At 45.0% G+C, this 19,621-nt stretch overlaps 1 protein-coding gene across 2 annotated transcripts in view; it reads right to left on the bottom strand.

Annotated features, from left to right (window-relative positions):
* Positions 1-19,621, bottom strand: part of ttc7b (tetratricopeptide repeat domain 7B) — a 70,460-nt gene that overhangs the window by 30,706 nt on the left and 20,133 nt on the right. For both annotated transcript variants that reach the window (XM_023994217.2, XM_023994218.2), the window contains exons 6-14: positions 13,666-13,744; positions 12,893-13,071; positions 10,857-10,920; positions 10,025-10,162; positions 3,471-3,554; positions 3,272-3,376; positions 3,029-3,146; positions 2,227-2,284; positions 1,465-1,537 (exon numbers count right to left, since the gene is read on the bottom strand). In XM_023994217.2, coding sequence (XP_023849985.1) covers positions 1,465-1,537; positions 2,227-2,284; positions 3,029-3,146; positions 3,272-3,376; positions 3,471-3,554; positions 10,025-10,162; positions 10,857-10,920; positions 12,893-13,071; positions 13,666-13,744 — 898 coding nt within the window. The remainder of the gene's footprint in view (positions 1-1,464; positions 1,538-2,226; positions 2,285-3,028; positions 3,147-3,271; positions 3,377-3,470; positions 3,555-10,024; positions 10,163-10,856; positions 10,921-12,892; positions 13,072-13,665; positions 13,745-19,621) is intronic.

The raw sequence follows: 19,621 nt of genomic DNA, 5'->3' as shown, positions 1-19,621 counted from the left end.
ATTATTTATTTGAGGGTAAATTTATTTTATTGATGTATTATATTAAGTTAAAATAAGTGTTAATTCAGTATTGTTGTAATAGTCATTATTACAAATACATTTAAAAAAACGTCCGATTAATCAGTACCGGCTTTTTTTGGGCCTCCAATAATCGGTATCGGCGTTGAAAAGTCATAGTCGGTCGACCTCTACCACAAATGTCATTCTAATCACTAACCCCTAACCCAATGGTTCCCATCTCCAGTCCTCCAGTACCCCAAACAGCAGTCCCGGGACAAAAACCAGATTCAACTCTTTGAGGACCTGATGATTAGTTGACAAGTTAAATAGAGGTGTGCTTGTCCAGGGCAACAATGAAAATGTGTACTATTGGGGGTACTGGAGGACAGGAGTTGTTAACCACTGCCCTAACCTAATTTAGGGCAAACATCTCATATACTTGCTCAGCAGTTTTTAAATACCCCCCCCCCCCCATGCCCATCTTGTGAAAACCAATTACAGACATAACACGGTTATATCTATGCTCTCACAGCTTGGACCAATCACACTTCTGATGGAGTAGATACATGCTCAAAAACAGCTTACTCGTTAACACCTGCTTCCATCTACCCGGTAATGACTAATATAAGGTCCTTTACATTTGTCTTCCACTTCCGAAAATCAATGGTATATGTTAGCTGTGTGTGTGTGTGTGTGTGTGTGTGTGTGTGTGTGTGTGTGTGTGTGTGTGTGTGTGTGTGTGTGTGTGTGTGTGTGTGAGAATCAATACTGGCCAACAGATGGAATCTAATCAGAGACTACATTTGGTATTAGAGGCACCTGGGGGTTTTATAATAATACAGTACAATGGTTGTCTATCACTGAATGTAATTACAATTCACAATCCCTCTCTATCCTCTCCTCTCCACTCCCCTCTCCAGACCTGCTCCCGTCAGAAATGCACCCTTGACATTTCCGTCTCATGGTTTTTAAATCAATTTTAATGTCACATTATTTCCAGACTCCCTGTGTCTCAAACCAACACTTTATTTGGGTCTTTATCACCATGGAAACAGTCCTGGTCTCTGTATCAGTGGTTAGATTTAATCTATCTCCCACTCTCAGATGGGAGGATCGAGGAGAGATTACAGAGGAAGGACAGAGAGAAGACAAAGAAAAGGGAGAAAGATACACGGGGGGGGGGGGGGGGTATAGAGAGGAGAGTATAGCGTTGAGAAAGAGACCAAATACATGGAGAGAGAAACCGAATGAGACAGAAGAGGGAGAGAAAGAGCAAGATTACATTGACCTTAGATTGACCCGTGTGAAAGATGAGCACCTTAACCTCGTAGGGGGTTGAGGCACTGAGCGGACACACACACATCTATCTACAGGGAGTATCAGTGTTGTTAAACCAGCTCCGACACGCAGCGAAGCTCATTAGTCCCATCCTGACTCTGAGCCACAGTGTGTGTGTGGCCTTACCTGCCGTGACACAGCCAGCTGCAGGGCCAGGTAGAAGGCAGCCAGGTGGTCTGTGGGGGACAAGCTCTGGGCTCTGAAACAGAGATGAGGAGTAGTGAGTGAGTAGGTACATATTGTCCTTCAAATACTATCAGCAGGCACCACTGATCCACTATGGCATTATAAAAATATATATATACACTTGCATGGCTGCTGCTGAGAATGCTGATTGCTTGCAGTTTCATAAAGCAGGGAAATGAATGCACTCACCGGGATTTTTTTTAACCACTATCCTACAGTATCAGGTCCTATTACACTGGAACCACCAGGGGACTAACCTAGAGTGAGGTATCCATTCATCCAATCCCCTACTGAACCAGCCTCCCCAAGCCCTGCCCTGTCTTGGCCTGCCCCAAACCACTTGAGGTGGGCTTACATGGTTCTCTCCAAACGATCTCTGTGCTTAAACGGCCTCTTTTACACCAGTGCCTAGTTAATGTGTCAGGAGAGGGGTGTGAGACTGAGGAAGATTCAACCTCCATTATGGGAGCCAGGGCCGAGAAGCCACAGAGGGGAGCAGAGGCAGGGACAGAGACAGGAAAGAGGAGACACGGGGATGGGATGGGGTACAGGGGACAAGGAGAGTGGTGTCAGACGACACCACCATTAGAGAGACAGCAGGGGCAGGGAGACAGGGACAGGGGAGACACCGAGAGAGGGGATGGGAGACAGGGATATCTATATTGCTGAATTCTTTAAAAACTGAGAGGTACGGGGACTCACCTCTGGAATGCACCCAGGGCCTTCCTTTGATACTCCTCCTGCATCCCCCGTAGGGACGCTGTAGGCAGAAAGAGGGAGAGAGAGAGGGAGAGACAGGAAGGGGATGAGGGGTGTGGGAGATGGAGAGGAAATGAGAGAGAAAAAATGAAGAGAAAGTGGACAAACAGCAGGAGAGAAAGGAGTAAACAGAGCAGAGAACAGAGAAGGCAGCAGATGGGAGAGCCACATCAATTGAGTGAGCATTTAAGCGCGAGTGAAATGGAGAGACAGAGAGAGGGAAATGGAGTGAAGAACAGACGGGAGGAGAGGAAGGAGATTGAGAGAAGGCAAGAGAATGAGAAACAAAAAGGGAGAGAGTGATTAGGTTCAGGAGGAAGGGAAGGGTGCTTACATTAGGGTTCGTTAAGTCATAAATATTCAGCTTGTGTACGCCATATGTTACAGTGGAGATAAGCTGAATGTGGGAGTGAGAGGAGGGCAATGTAGGACTGTCATACACCAGAGATAGTCAGTGGCTGTTAGTGTGTCTGGGTGAGGTGTGACTGATAACTGTGGACATTAATGTGTTATGGTCATGTCACATTAACAATCCTTCCCCTCCTTACCTCACTCTGATCTAAAAGAACTGAGCAGATGAAAGCAATCCTACTGATTTTCCACCATTGCTTTTACCCGTCCAATCAGTTCAAACGAAAGGGAGGAGACGAGGAAAGGACATGTTTTTAAGCAATTGAGACAGAGCCCTGGCCCTAGGTGGAATACTGTACGATGTCAGTGGCTGAAAGTGGGAGCGGTCCCTCACCGTCTGTAGCCTTGAGGCTATACACCAGGCCGATGGCTAGGTAACCTTTAGCTCGGAACTCTGAGGCCTTCTCCCCCATGTCCACCACCATCTTAGCAAAACACTCTCCTTCCTCCAGCTAGACAGAACGAGAGAGAGACTATTAGAGTCCTATAATGGAGAAAGTTAATCACATGGGAAAAATAATGTAATGATTTGTATGAGAGATATGCGAAGGCCGTTGCTGGGCTTGTTGTCGCTCACCCAATGGAGTGCTCCGATGCACAGCTTGACGGCTAGCAGGGGAATGGTTGGGTCGTCGGGCTTCAGACGGATACACTCCTTCAGTACCTTTACCGCTCGGGCCGACTGCGCACACACACACACACACACGGTCAAGGACAGAGTAATGCTGTACATAAATGAAATAAGCATGATGTCACAGTAGTGATGTCAGACTTACCTTCCCAGCAGCCATCAGTGAAAGGGCCAGCTGGTACCAGAGATGGAACTCCTCAAAGGCAAACTTCATGGCCCTCTCAAGACACTGCAGACGCAAGACAAAGATCAATAACACTCACTTGATATCACATTTACATGTCAATTAAAATTGAGAAATATCTGAATTCAACATTACTCAGGCATTACAATGCTACTCAAGAAAGTAAATACATTTTGAGAGTGTTAAAGTCAAACCCATGAAAGGCTTTATTTGAACAGCCTTTGGAGCCTTAGTTTTGATGTCTTCATGTAGAAAATAGTAAAAATAAAGAAAAACCCTTGAATGAGTAGGTGTGTCCAAACCTTTGACTGGTACTGTATATGAAAAAATAAATAATAAATCACCTCAAGGAACAAAGCGAAGTACCAGGCAGGGAGACATATTTAGATCAACCCAGAGTGTATGTGTATTTGCAGTATGTTGTGGTTGGAGGACGGCAGGCTGTGGCCACAGTAGATTGTGGCCGTAGTAGGTTGTGACTGCAGGAGGTTGCGGCAGCATGAGGTTGCGGCAGCAGGAGGCCTTGTCTGCAGCATTGCAAGGAGCTGATCTGAAAGGGTTTCTAGGCAGGCTGTGGGGGTATTAGGACTAATCACACACAAAGAGCTTACTGGGGACATTTTAATTGAACAGGGTGGCAGGGTGGCCCAGGCAGAACAATCAAAGGCAGATTAAAAGGCAGTGTAACACACACACACACTTAAGAAAGCCAGAGGAAGACAAGCAAGGAAGGAGACAGGCCTGTATAATGCTCCAAGTGTGTTTCAGTACAGGCAGATGACTAAGGGCAGCATTTTAAGACACAGGGCTAACACAAACAACACAATGTTGATAATTCAAGACCATACTTTACAGAGCATTGGCACAAAATACTCCCCCAGGCTGCTTGTTGTATTCACAAGCCAGACCATTGGCTTTCTCTGCTATCACAACCTTGATCAACACAATTCTCTCTCTCAAGGAGAAAGACAGGTTTAAAAAAAAAAAAAAGTGTTTTGGATTAGTGTTTCTGATGACTGCAGTAACAGTAGCAGTGTCTTGGAGTCTCTGCAGTTAGTGAGACTTTGTGCTTTATCTCTTGTTCTGTAAGAGAGAGAGAGCAGCGCTGGGGGATGGAGGGATTGACTTCAGAGGGCCTCCAAATCAATGAGATTAGATGCATTCAGCCATCGACCGGACCGAAGGACGGCTCCCGGTTCCAGAGACACGGTAAATGAAGAGTGGCAGCTAAGGTGTCCAGGGCAACGATAGGCCGTGATTGGTCCCAGTGGGCCCTTTCGAGTGTTCCCACGGTTACTGATGGGGTGGTTAGGGGATAGGTGTGTGTGTATGTGTAGGATAAGTGTGTGCGCACACACACACACACACACACACACACACACACACACACACACACACACACACACACACACACACACACACACACACACACAACCAGTCAAACGTTTGGACAAACCTACTCATTCATGGAGTAACCAAAAAAAGAGATTCTTCAAAGTAGCCACCCTTTGCCTTGATGACAGCTTTGCACACTCTTGGCATTCTCTCAACCAGCTTCATGAGGTAGTCACCTGGAACGCATTTCAATGCGCATTTCAACAGGTGTGCCTGGTTAAAAAGTTAATTTGTGGAATTTAAGCCAATCAGTTGTGTTGTGACAAGGTAGGGGTGGTATACAGAAGATAGCCCTATTTGGTAAAAGACCTAGTCCATTTTATGGCAAGAACTGCTCAAATAAGCAAAGAGAAACGGCAGTCCATCATTACTTTAAAACATGATCGTCATTCCGTGCAGAACATTTCAAGAACTTTGAAAGTTTCTTAAGTGCAGTCGCAAAAACCATCAAGCTCTATGATGAAACTGGCTCTCATGAGAACCGCCACAGGAAAGGAAGACCCAGAGTTACCTCTGCTGCAGAGGATAAGTTTATTAGAGTTACCAGCCTCAGAAATTGCAGCCCCAAAAAATGCTTCACCGAGCTCAAGTAACAGACACATCCCAACATCAACTGTTCAGAGGAGACTGCATGAATCAGGTCTTCATGGTCGAATTGCTGCAGAGAAACCACTACTAAAGGACAGCAATAAGAAGAGAAGACTTGCTTGGGCGAAGAAACACGAGCAATAGACATTAGACCGGTGGAAATCTGTCGTTTGGTCTGATGAGTTCAAATGAGAGATTTTTGGTTCCAACCACTGTGTCTTTGTGAGATGCAGAGTAGGTGAACAGATGATCTCTGCATGTGTGGTTCCCACCGTGAAGCAAGGAGGAGGTGGTATGTTGGTGTGGGGGTGCTTTGCTGGTGACATTGTCTGTGATTTATTTCGAATTCAAGGCACACATCAAATCAAATGTTATGTCACATGCGCCGAATACAGGTGTAGTAGACCTTACCATGAAATGCTTACTTACAAGCCCTTAACCAACAACGCAGTTCAAGAAATAGAGTGAAGAAAATATTTACAAAATAAACTAAAGTGAAAAAAAAATGATCAAAAAGGAACAAATAAAGAAGCTATATACAGAGTCAATGTGCGGGGATACAGGTTAGTCGAGGTAATTTGTAAAGTGAATATGCATAGATAATAAACAGTGAGTAGCAGCAGTGTAAAAACAAAGGGGGGGGGGGGGGGGGSAATGTAAATAGTCCAGGTGGCCATTTGATTAATTGTTCAGCAGTCTTATGGCTTGGGGGGGTAGAAGCTGTTAAGGAGCGTTTTGGTCCTAGACTTGGTGCTCCAGGACCGCTTGCCGTGCGGTAAGCAGAGAGAACAGTCTATGACTTGGGTGACTGGAGTCTTTGACAATTTGTTGGGCCTTCCTCTGACACCGCCTAGAATATACAGTTGAAGTCAGAAGTTTACATACACCTTAGGCAAATACATTTAAACTGTTGTGTCGTATGCAAACTTGATGATTGAGTTGGAGGCGAGCGTGGCCACACATGTCATGGGTTAACAGGGAGTACAGGAGGGGGCTGAGCACGCACCCTTGTGTGGGCCCCTGTGTTGTGGGGATGTTGTTTCCTACCTTCACCCCCTGGTAGCGGCCCGTCAGGAAGTCCAGGACCCAGTTGCACAGGGTGGGATTCAGACCCAAGGCCCAAGCTTAATGATGAGCTTGGAGGGTGCTATGGTGTTGAAGGCTGAGCTATAGTCAATGAACAGCATTCTGACATAGGTATTCCTCTTGTCCAGATGGGATAGGAGAGTGTGCAGTGCGATGGCGATTGCATCGTTTGTGGATCTGTTGGGGCGGTAAGCAAACTGAAGTGGGTCTAGGGTGTCAGGTAAGGTAGAGGTGATATGATCCTTAACTAGCCACTCAAAGCACTTCATGATGACAGAAGTGAGTGCTACGGGGCGAAAGTAATTTAGTTCAGTTATGTTTGCTTTCTTGGGTACAGGAACAATGGTGGCCATCTTGACGCAAGTGGAGACAGCCGACTGGGATAGGGAGAGATTGAATATGTCCGTAAACACTCCAGCCAGCTGGTCTGTGCACGCTCTGAGGACGCAACTAGGGATGTCGTCTGGGCCGGCAGCCTTGCGAGGGTTAACACGCTTAAATTACTTACTCACGTCGGCCACGGAGAACGAGAGCCCACAGTCCTTGGGAGCGGGCCGTGTCGGTGGCACTATGTTATCCTCAAAACGCGCGAAGAAGGTGTTTAGCTTGTCTGGGAGCAAGATGTCGGTGTCCGCAACATGGCTGGTTTTCCCTTTGTAAGCCGTGATCGTCTGTAGACCTTGCCACATACGTCTCATGTCTGAGCCATTGAATTGTGACTTGACTTTGTCTCTGTACTGACGTTTTGCCTGTAGGATTGCCTTACGGAGGGAATAACACACTGTTTGTTTTCAACCATATCCCCAGTCACCTTGCCATGGTTAAATGCTGTGGTTTGCGCTTTCAGTTTTGCGCGAATGCTGCCAACTATCCACGGTTTCCACGTCAATGTTATTCTCTGAGGCTACCCGGAACATATCCCAGTCCACGTGATCGAAACAAGACACCTCCCTGACCAAGGCCCTTCTACCCCGATTGCTTCGTTTGGCCGGGCGGCCAGCTCTAGAAAGAGTCTTGCTGGCTCCAAACTATTTCTAATTAAGAATGATGGAGGCCACCGTGTTCTTGGCGACCTTTACTGCTGCAGAAATTTTGGGGTACCCTTTCCCCAGATCTGTGCATCGACACAATCCTGTCTCGGAGCGCTAGGGACAATTCCTTTGACCTCATGGCTTGGTTTTTGCTCTGACATGCACTGTCAACTGTGGGACCTTATATAGGTGTGTGCCTTTCCAAATAATGTCCAATCCATTGAATTTACCACATGTGGACTCCAATCAAGGATAATCAATGGAAACAGTTGAGACTCATAGCAAAGGGTCTGAAAACTTGTAAATAAGGTATTTCTGTTTTTAATTTGTAATACATTTTTAAAAACCTGTTTTCGCTTTGTTATTATAGGATATTGTATGTAGATTGATGAGGGAAAACATTTATTTAACCCATTTTATAATAAGGCTGTAACCTAACAAAATGTGGAAAAAGTCAAGGGATCTGAATACTTTCTGAATGCACTGTGTGTGTGTGTGTGTGTGTGTGTGTGTGTGTGTGTGTGTCTGTGTGTGTGTGTACAGTTTGCATACACCTTACCTTAGCCAAATACAATTAAACTCACTTTTTCACACAATTCCTGACATTTAATCCCCGTAAAAATTCCCTGTCTTAGGTCAGTTAGGATCACCACTTTATTTTAAGAATGTGAAATGTCAGAATAGAGAGAATGATTTATTTAAGCTTTTATATATATTTCATCACATTCCCAGTGGGTCAGAAGTGTACATACACTCAATTAGTATTTGGTAGCATTGCATTTAAATTGTTTAACTTGGGTCAAACGTTTTGGGTAGCCTTCCACAAGCTTCCCACAATAAGTTGGGTGAATTTTGGCTCATTCCTCCTGACAGAGCTGGTGTAACTGAGTCAGGTTTGTAGGCCTCCTTACTTGCACACACTTTTTCAGTTCTGCCCACAAATTTTCTATAAGATTGAGGTCATGGCTTTGTGATGGCCACTACAATACCTTGACTTTGTGGTCCTTAAGCCATTTTGCCACAACTTTGGAAGTATGCTTGGGGTCATTGTCCATTTGGAAGACCTATTTGCGACCAAGCTTTAACTTCCTGACTGATGTCTTGAGATTTTGCTTCAATATATCCACATAATTTCCCTCCTCATGATGCCATCTATTTTGTGAAGTGCACCTGTCCCTCCTGCAGCAAAGCACCCCCACAACATGATGCTGCCACCCCCGTGCTTCACGGTTGGGATGGTGTTCTTTGGCTTGCAAGCCTCCCCCTTTTTTCTCCAAACAAAACGATGGTCATTATGGCCAAACAGTTCCATTTTTGTTTCATCAGACCAGAGGACATTTCTCCAAAAAGTACGATCTTCGTCCCGATGTGCAGTTGCAAACCGTAGTCTGGCTTTTTTATGGCGGTTTTGGAGCAGTGGCTTCTTCATTGCTGAGCGGCCTTCAGGTTATGTCGATATAGGACTCGTTTTCCTGTGGATATAGATACTTTGTTTACCTGTTTCCTCCAGCATCTTCACAAGGTCCTTTGCTGTTGTTCTGGGATTGATTTGCACTTTTTCGCACAAAAGTAGGAGACAAAATCTCTAGGAGACAGAATGCGTCTCCTTCCTGAGCGGTATGAAGTCTGTGTGGTCCCATGGTGTTCATACTTGCGTACTATTGTTTGTACAGATGAACGTGGTATCTTCAGGCGTTTGGAAATTGCTCCCAAGGATGAACCAGACTTGTGGAGGGTCTACAAATTTTTTTTGAGTCTTGGCTGATTTCTTTTGATTTTCCCATGATGTCAAGCAAAGTGGCACTGAGTTTGAAGGTAGGCCTTGAAATACATCCACAGGTGCACCTCCAATTGACTCAAATTATGTCCATTAGCCTATCAGAAGCTTCTAAAGCCATGACATAATTTTCTGGAATTTCCCAAGCAGTTTAAAGGCACAGTCAACATTTACATTTAAGTCATTTAGCAGACGCTCTTATCCAGAGCGACTTACAATTGGAAAGTTCATACATATTCATCCAGTGGTCCCCCCGTGGGAATTGAACCCACAACCCTGGCGTTGCAAGCGCCATGCTCTACCAACTGAGCCACACGGGTCAACTTAGTGTATGTAAACTTCTGACCCACTGGAATTGTGATTCAGTGAATTATAAGTGAAATAATCTGTCTGTAAACAATTGTTGGAAAAATTACTTGTGTCATGCACAAAGTAGATGTCCTAACCGACTTGCCAAAACTATAGTTTGTTAACAAGAAATTTGTGGAGAGGTTGAAAAACGAGTTAATGACTTCAACCTAAGTGTATGTAAACTTCCAACTTCAACACACATATATATATACATATACATATATATATATATATGTCCAGTGTGTGTGTGTGTGTGTGTGTGTGTGTGTGTGTGTGTGTGTCCTAACCTCAGAGAGCATCTCGTACTGTCCCCGTCGGCCCAGGGCGATGGTCAGTAGGTCGTAGACCACAGAGGCACTCTGCAGGCTGATGATGCGGTCGCTGTTGTGCTCTGGAATCCTGCTCAGCACCGCATCTCTGTTGGCCTGCAGGGAGAACACACACATCATCATTTCACACACACACAGTGACAGAGAAGAATAGAAAGAGGAGCTTGTGTGCGTGTGTGTGTGTGGTATTACTTAACTCATGGGTATCAGAAATCCCCACAAGGATAGTATACAAGGAAAATTATCTGACGAGGACAAACGCTATTTTAAGCTTAGGGGTTAGGGTTAGAAGTTAGGGTCATGTTGAGGTTTAGGGAAAAGAGGATTTTGAATGGAAATCAATTTTAGGTCCCCACAAGGATAGTAAAACATGTGGTGTGTGTGTGGTGAGGAGGAGAGTAGAAAGACGAGTGTTGTGTTTGACTGGGCAGAAAACAGGATGATTGGGGCCCCTGATTTTAAAAGCACCCATTAGAAGGGAAAAACTAACAGCATGGAAATCTAACACCCAATTAACTAATGGACCAAAGGAAAGAAAGATTTTTAAAAAGCAGGCCTTCCAAACATGGACTTCAATGCATTGCTTTGCCTTGCTTTGGGAGTGTGATGGGGAAACTCTACTGAATGAAACAGTTGGTGACGGAGAAAAAATAAATTAACTTTGAATGCATTAACATTTGAACAAAGGGATTTCGGTTTTTATTGTTGAAAAGGTGCGTGATCTGAAAGATTAATCAACCTGCCAGGATAGTGGGATAAAAGATGTGTGTGTGTGTGTGTATAGTCTTACCATAGATTCACTGATCAGCAACAGGAGCAGAGCCTCTTCTGTGTTTTCCTGTGGACAAAACAGACTGAGGGGAGGGAAAGAGAGCAGGTGGGAGGAAGCAAAGATAGTGAGAGAGACAGAGAGAGGAGACAAAGAGAGCAGAGACAAAGACAGTGAGGGGGGTGAACAGAGAGAGAGAAAAATAGGAAAGAGGGCAATAGAAAGAGAGGGAGAGATAGTTAGCAACCGATTGTAGGTAAACTGCCTAGAAGTGTCACATTTTGCCAATGTAGATACACACAACCTCTTCCTAACCGAGTCAGTAATACCGACAGGTTTCAAGCAGACCATCATATTCCCTGTGCCCAAGAAAGCAAAGGTAACCTGGCTAAATGACTACCGCCCCGTAGCACTCACGTCTGTAACCATTAAGTGCTTTGAAAGGCTGGTCATGGCTCACATCAACACCATCATCCCAGAAACCCTAGACCCACTCCAATTCGCATACCGCCACAACAGATCCACAGATGATGCAAATCTATTGCACTCCACACTGCCCTTTCCCACATGGACAAGAGGAACACCTATGTGAGAATGCTGTTAATTGACTACAGCTCAACATTCAACACCATAGTGCCCACAAAGCTCATCACAAAGCTTAGGACCCTGGGACTAAACACCTCCCTCTTCAACTGGATCTAGGACTTCTTGATGGGCTGACCCCAGGTGGTATGGCTAGGCAACAACACATCTGCCACGCTGATCCTTAACACTGGGCCCCTCAGGGGTACGTGCTCAGTCCCCTCCTGTACTCCCTGTACACCCACGACTGCGTGGCCAGGCATGACTCCAACACCATCATTAAATTTGCTGACAACACAACAGTGCTAGGCCTGATCACCTACAACAACGAGACAGCCTATAGGGAGGTCAGAGCCCTGGCAGTGAGGTGCCAGGACAACAACCTCTCCCTCAATGTGAGCAAGACAAAGGAGCTGATCGTGGACTACAGGAAAAGGAGGGCCGAACACGCTCCCATTAACATCGATGGGGCTGCAGTGGAGCGGGTCGAGAGTTTCAAGTTCCTTGGTTTCCACATCACCAACAAACTATCATGGTCCAAACACACCAAGACAGTCATGAAGAGGGCACGACAACACCTTTTCCCCCTCAGGAGACTGAAAATATTTGTCATGGGTGCCCAGATCCTCAAAAAGTTCTACAGCTGCACCATCGAGAGCATCCTGACCGGTTGCATCACCGCCTGGTATGACACCAGCTCGGCATCCGACCATAAGGCGCTACAGAGGGTAATGCGTATGGCCCAGTACATCACTGGGGCCAAGCATCCTGCCATCCAGGACCTATATACTAGGCGGTGTCAGAGGAAGGCCCAAAAAATTGTCAAGGACTCCAGTCGCCCAAGTCATAGACTGTTCTCTCTGCTACTGCACGGCAAGCGGTACCGGAGCGCCAAGTCTAGGTCCAAAGGGCTCCTTAACAGTTTCTATCCCCAAGACATAAGACTGCTGAACAATTAATCAAATGGCCACCCGGACTATTTACATTGACACCCCCACTTTGTTTTTACACTGCTGCTATTCGCTGTTAGTTATCTTTGCATAGTCTCTTTACCCCTACCTACATGTACAAATTACCTCGACTAACCTGTACCCCCGCACATTGACTCAGTACCGGTACCCCCTGTATATAGTCTCGTTATTGTTATTTTATTGTGTTATCTTTTATTTTATATACTTTCGTTTATTTAGTAAATATTTTCTTACATCTATTTCTTGAAGTGCATTGTTGGTTAAGGGCTTGTAAGTAAGCATTTCACGGTAAGGTCTACACACGTTCTATTTGGTGCATAAAATCTGAAAAATAAAATTGGATTTGGCACATGGATTGTGTTGTCTGTACACAGGCTAGTATTATGATATGAGAATATCAATTAAAGTCTGGACAGGACTTTTAATGCAACACAGTAGTGAAAAAGACAGGCAGAGCGAGAGAATAGAGAGAGAGCCAGTAGACAGGCAGAGGTTGGTCCATACTTCTCTCCGGAGTAGACACGTGGCCTGCGGCTGAGTGCGTAGTCCTTGGTGTAGGGGGCTCCCTGGCGTAGTAGGGGGTCATCCAGGGGGGACTGGCTGGGCGGGTCCTCCAGAGGACTCCAGTAGCTCTGCTCACACATCCCCCTCAGCAGGATCTCTGCTAGCTGTCGCGCTATGGTCTACAAAGGGAAACAGAACACACACACATATAGTGTTACTGTCACGTTCCTGACCTTATTTTTCCTTTGTTTAACTTTGTTTAGTTGGTCAGGACGTGAGCTGGGTGGGTAGTCTATGTTTTGTGTTTCTATGTTGGGGTTAATGTGTTGCCTGATATGGTTCTCAATTAGAGGCAGGTGTTTGACGTTTCCTCTGATTGAGAACCATATTAAGGTAGGGTGTTCTCACTGTTTGTTTGTGGGTGGTTGTCTTCCGTGTCTGTGTATGTTGCACCACACGGGACTGTTTCGTTTTGTCGTTCGTGTATGTAGTCTGTTCCTGCGTTCTTCGTTTATTGTAAGTTCTCAAGTCCAGGTCTGTCTACATCGTTTATTTGTTTTGTAGTTTGTTAGTGTTTTCGTGTTACGTCTTTACTTTAATAAATATCGTTATGTCCACATTCACCGCTGCATTTTGGTCCGACCCTTACTCCTCCTCCTCATCCGAGGAGGAGGAATTAGACGATCGTTACAGTTACAGCACATGGGTGCACGTGCGGGCAAGCACACACTCACACGCAGGAACAACGCACACAGGCACACACTAGTACCCACCATTCGTAGGTTCTGTGTGGTCCTGGTCTCTACAGCTCGGAGGATCTCCCGGAAGCGGCCCACTCCCCGGGTCAGGTTACTGCGGCAACAACAAATATCTTAAGGTCATGATCTGTCTCTAAAGTATGGAGGAATGTTCTGGAAATCTGAGGCCACAGATTATATACAGTACCAGTCAAAAATTTGGGACACACCTACTCATTCAAGAAGTTTTTCTTTATTTTTACTATTTTCTACATAGTATAACAATAGTGAAGACATCAAAACTATGAAATAACACACATGGAATCATGTGTAACCAAAAAAAAGTATTAAAAGAAAATCTAAATATAATTTATGTTTGAGATTCTTCAAAGTAGCCACCCTGTGCCTTGACAGCTTTGCACAAGCGTGGCATTCTCTCAACCAGCTTCATGAGGTAGTCACCTGGAATGCATTTTAATTAACAGGTGTGCCTTGTTAAAAGTTAATTGGTGTAATTTCTTCCGTTCTTAATGCGTTTGAGCCAATCAGTTGTGTTGTGACAAGGTAGGGGTGGTATACAGAAGAAAGCCCTATTTGGTAAAAGACCAAGTCCATATTATGGAAAGAACAGCACAAATAAGCAAAGGGAAATGACAGTCCATCATTACTTTAAAACATGAAGTTCACTAAATGCAGAACATTTCAAGAAAGTTTCTTCAATTGCAGTCGCAAAAACCATCAAGCGCTATGATGAAACTGACTCTCATGAGGACCCTCCACAGGAAAGGAAGACCCAGAGTTACTTCTGCTGCAGAGGATAAGTTCATTAGTGTAACTGACAATTAACCTGTAAGTCTGTCGTCGTTTGAATTGTTTGAATTGTTTACGTGTTCGCTATGTGGGGGAAATGATAAGACAAGCGGAACTACGTGGCTAATAACTGTTGTAACGGGGATCATTATCGTAGCAACACACCTTTGGAGTGAAGGCAATCCCGCGCTGTGTTAGCTAAGTTTATATGTCTTCGGGTGTAGTTCGTCAAGGTTGAAGTGTGTATGTTAGGATGGTAACGTTATAATAAGTAAGGATGAAGCGTGAATTCATGCCAGGAATAATAAGTGTTACGTTTTGATTTCCTCCCTTCTGTAATAAGCAGCCAATTAGGTATTTTTCCTTTATTCATGTGTTTAATCTGATACTGTTATAGCTCCGGCTAAACTGTTTATGTATGTGAGCACTTCAGAGTTATTCCAAGCTAATAAATCACTCGTAAGACAAGAAAGTTGTACGAGTGTGCTTAACTGTATTTTCATTCACTTTATAGTTCTCACGGTGTGACGACCCTCCCACTCTGTCTGCACTATTCTCGCTCTTTGCTCTTATTAGGATGCCGGTGGGCGGAGCCGGGACGGTCGTCAGCGACATGGGAAACACCTGGGCCCGGGTGTGTCCCAGGATAAATAGACCTCTTCCACAGGATAAATAGACCTCTTCCACATTCACTCCACGCAGACACACTATTGTTTATTTGTATATAGGTTACCTTATTTAATAAATATATTTTTTTATTCCTTATCTCCACGTTGTCTCCTTTTTTGTTACGGGCTTCGAGCCGGTTCGTGACAACGGAAGGTGATCATTCTGACTAAAACTACAGAATAAAGCCGCCAGTTAAAATCAAGGAACGGTTGTGCTCGTGGTTACTGGAGGGAGCTACAATTAGAGTTACAAGCCTCAGAAATTGCATTCCAAATAAATGCCTCAAAGTAACAGACACATCTCAACATCAACTGTTCAGATGAGACTGCGTGAATCAGGCCTTCATGGTTGAAATTCTGCAAATAAACCACTACTAAAGAACAACCAATAATAAGAAGAGACTTGCTTGGTCCAAGAAATGGCAATGGACATTAGACCGGTGGAAATCTATCTTTTGGTCTGATGAGTCCTAATTTGAGATATCCGGTTCCAACCGCCGTGTCTTTGTGAGACGCAGAGTAGGTGAACGGATGATCTCCACATGTGTGGTTCCCACCGTGAAGCAAGGAGGTGGTGTGATGGTGCTTTGCCTGTCTGATTTATTTAGAATTCAAAACACACTTAACCAGCATGGCTACCACAGCATCCTGCAGCAATACACCATACCATCTGGTTTGCGCTTAGTGGGACTATCATTTGTTCTTCAACAGGACAATGACCCAACACACCTCCAGGCTGTGTAAGGGCCATTTGACCAAGAAGGAGAGTGATGGAGTGCTGAATCAGATGACCTGGCCTCCAAAATCACCTGACCTCAACCCAATTGAGATGGTTTGGGATGAGTTGGACAGCAGAGTGAAGGAAAAGTACTCAGCATATATGTGAGAACTCCTTCAAGACCGTTGGAAAAACATTCCTCATGAAGCTGGTTGAGAGAATGCCAAGAGTGTGCAAAACTGTCATCAAGGCAAAGGGTGGCTACTTTGAAGAATCTTAAATATAAAATAGATTGATTTGTTTAACACTTTATTGGTTACTACATGATTCCATATGTGTTATTTCATAGTTTTGATGTCTTCACAATTATTCTACAATGTATAAAATAGTAAAAATAAAGAAAAACCCTTGAATGAGTAGGTGTGTCCAAACTTTTGACTGGTACTGTATAGTGGCGATAGCAGATACAGATGCTATACAGTGGCGATGGCAGATACAGATGCTATACAGTGGCGATGGCAAGATAACAGATGCTATACACGTGGCGATTAGCAGATACTACACAGTAAGGCGATGGCAGATACAGATGCTATACAGTAGCGATGGCAGATACAGATGCTAACAGTAGCGATGGCAGATACAGATGCTATACAGTGGCGATGGCAGATACAGATGCTATACAGTGGGCGATAGCAGATACTACACAGTAGCGATGGCAGATACAGATGCTATACAGTAGCGATGGCAGATACAGATGCTATACAGGTAGCGATGGCAAGATACAGATGCTATACAGTGGCGATGGCAGATACAGATGCTAATACAGGTGGCGATGAGAGATACAGATGCTATACAGTGGCGATAGTAGACACAGATGCTATAAGTGGCAATGGCAGATACAGATGCTATACAGTGGTGATGTAAACTCAGCAAAAAAAAAACATCCCTTTTTCAGGACCGCTTCTTTCAAAGATCATTCGTAAAAATCCAAATAACTTCACAGATCTTCATTGTAAAGGGTTTAAACACTGTTTCCCATGCTTGTTCAATGAACCATAAACAATTAATGAACATGAACCTGTGGAACGGTCGTTAAGACCCTAAAGCTTACAGACGGTAGCAATTAAGGTCACAGTTATGAAAACTTCGGACACTAAAGAGGCCTAATACTGACTCTGAAAAACATCAAAAGAAAAAATGCCCAGGTTCCCTGCTCATCTGCGTGAATGTGCCTTAGGCATGCTGCAAGGAGGCATGAGGACTGCAGATGTGGCCAGGGCAATAAATTGCAATGTCCGTACTGTGAGACGCCTAAGACAGCGCTACAGGGAGACAGGACGGACAGCTGATCGTCCTCGCAGTGGCAGACACGTGTAACAACACTCTGCACAGGATCGGTACATGCGAACATTACACCTGCGGGAGAGGTACAGGATGGCAACAACAACTACCCGAGTTACACCAGGAATGCACAATCCCTCCATCAGTGCTCAGACTGTCCGCAATAGGCTGAGAGAGGCTGGACTGAGGGCTTGTAGGCATGTTGTAAGGCAGGTCCTCACCAGACATCACCGACAACAACGTCACCTATGGGCACAAACCCACCGTCGCTGGACCAGACAGGACTGGCAAAAAGGGCTCTTCACTGACGAGTCGTGGTTATGTCTCACCAGGAGTGATGGTCGGATTTGCGTTTATCATCGAAGGAATGAGCGTTACACCAAGGCCTGTACTCTGGAGGGGATTGATTTGGAGATAGAGGGTCTGTCATGGTCTGGGTCACAGCATCATCGGCCTGAGCAGGTTGTCATTGCAGGCAATCTCAACTCTGTGCGTTACAGGGAAGACATCCTCCTCCCTCATGTGGTACCCTTCCTGCAGGCTGATCCTGACATGACCCTCCAGCATGACAATGCCACCAGCCATACTGCTCATTCTGTGTGTGATTTCCTGAAAGACAGGAATGTCAGTGTTCTGCCATGGCCAGCGAAGAGCCCGGATCTCAATCCCATTGAGCACGTCTGGGACCTGTTGGATCGGAGGGTGAGGGCTAGGGCCATTCCCCCAAGAAATGTCTGGGAACTTGCAGGTGCCTTGGTGGGAGAGTGGGGTAACATCTCACAGCAAGACCTGGCAAATCTGGTGCTGTCCATGAAGAGGAGATTCACTGCAGTACTTAATGCAGCTGGTGGCCACACCAGATACTGACTGTTACTTTTGATTTTGACCCCCCCTTTGGTCAGGGACACATGATTCCATTTCTGTTAGTCACATGTCTGTGGAACTTGTTCAGTTTATGTCTCAGTTGTTGAATCTTATGTTCATACAAATATTTACACATGTTAAGTTTGATGAAAATAAACGCAGTCGACAGTGAGAGGACGTTTCTTTTTTTGCTGAGTTTATAGTGGTGATAGTAGATAGATGATATATAGTGGTGATAGATGACATATAGTAGTGATAGATGACATATAGTGGTGATAGTAGATAGATGATATATAGTGGTGATAGTAGATAGATGATATATAGTAGTGATAGTGTGGATACATATTGTACCCTTATCAGATACAGACCAAGCAGAAAATAGATTATTCTGAGAAAATCTGTTCTCAGAATTATAGACCTGTACAAACAAGCAATAAAAAAAATCTATAGATTTCCTATAAATACTGTGAATATGCCCATATCAGTGTGTGTGTGTGTGTGTGTGTCACTGAGCTGAGGGAGTCAGTTGATGGTAGGTGTCAATACCCTGGCTCAACACTTCTCTATGGATCAGACACACAGCAATGCTGACACACCTACTCAGCTAACACTCCCCCCGCTGAACTGACAACACACACACACACCTTTCACGTGCATTATCTGACTGCATCACAGCATCATGGGATGGTGTTTATGTGCGTAATGCAAGAAAGTATCTTATGTGCCCGTGAGCATTTGTTGTGTTGTCGATGAGTCACACTGTAACTTTGGAGAGCTGCTGACTAGGGTTCAGATCAGAGTGCTAAACTGCCCGGTAACACCAGACGAGAGAGCGGCCCAGCTCCAAGCGGCTCCTCTCCGCTCTTCTCCTCCCCCATCTCCCTGTCCCAATGACCAGAGAGAAGAGAGGAGGGGTGGAAAACAGTATACAGCCCCAGGCTACGGAGGAGGAAACGCAAATAGAAGCAGAAAAATGCTGAATAAATAGCTCCATCTAAATGTGTGGTGAACAGGGGGTGATGCTGGGAGAGAGAGAGCAAAGTGTCAGCATCACTTACTGACTGTCACATCTCTGTAGAGCTAACCGATAGCTTGACCACCGCTCACACTAGAACCGCAATGTACACTTCTGAAGGGGTCATGTACAGCCGCTAAGCCAGCTTTGGTTTTGGTCGATCGTCTTTGTGTGTGTCTCATGAGTAAACTAGGCAATTTCTTATAGTGTGCGTGGTGGGTAGGTTTTGCGGTCTTTCATTGGTGTGCTTGGCGCAGCTGTTCATTACATGGGAGTACATCAGAATCATTGGTGGCTTGTGTGTGTGTGGTGTGTAACGTGGTGGTGCGTATGTGTTTGAAAATGAGGGCATCATCACAAGCTTAATGCGTATTTGCTGTCAGGCCTCATTTTCATAAATCAACTCAAATCAACGTAGCAGACAGTAAGGAGATAGGCAGGAAGGAATGTGTGTGTGTGTGTGTGTGTGTGTGTGTGTGTGTGTGGCTTGATAATAAGAAGTGAGGAAGCACAGACCAAGTATTCATCCCAAATAGCAACCTATTCCCCATGTAGTGCACTAATTTTGACCAGGGC

The sequence above is a fragment of the Salvelinus sp. IW2-2015 genome, linkage group LG9 (assembly GCF_002910315.2).
Source record: "Salvelinus sp. IW2-2015 linkage group LG9, ASM291031v2, whole genome shotgun sequence".
NCBI classification, from domain to species: domain Eukaryota; kingdom Metazoa; phylum Chordata; class Actinopteri; order Salmoniformes; family Salmonidae; genus Salvelinus; species Salvelinus sp. IW2-2015.
Note: the sequence above shows the minus strand (reverse complement) of the source record. Positions and strands in the feature narration are given on the sequence as shown.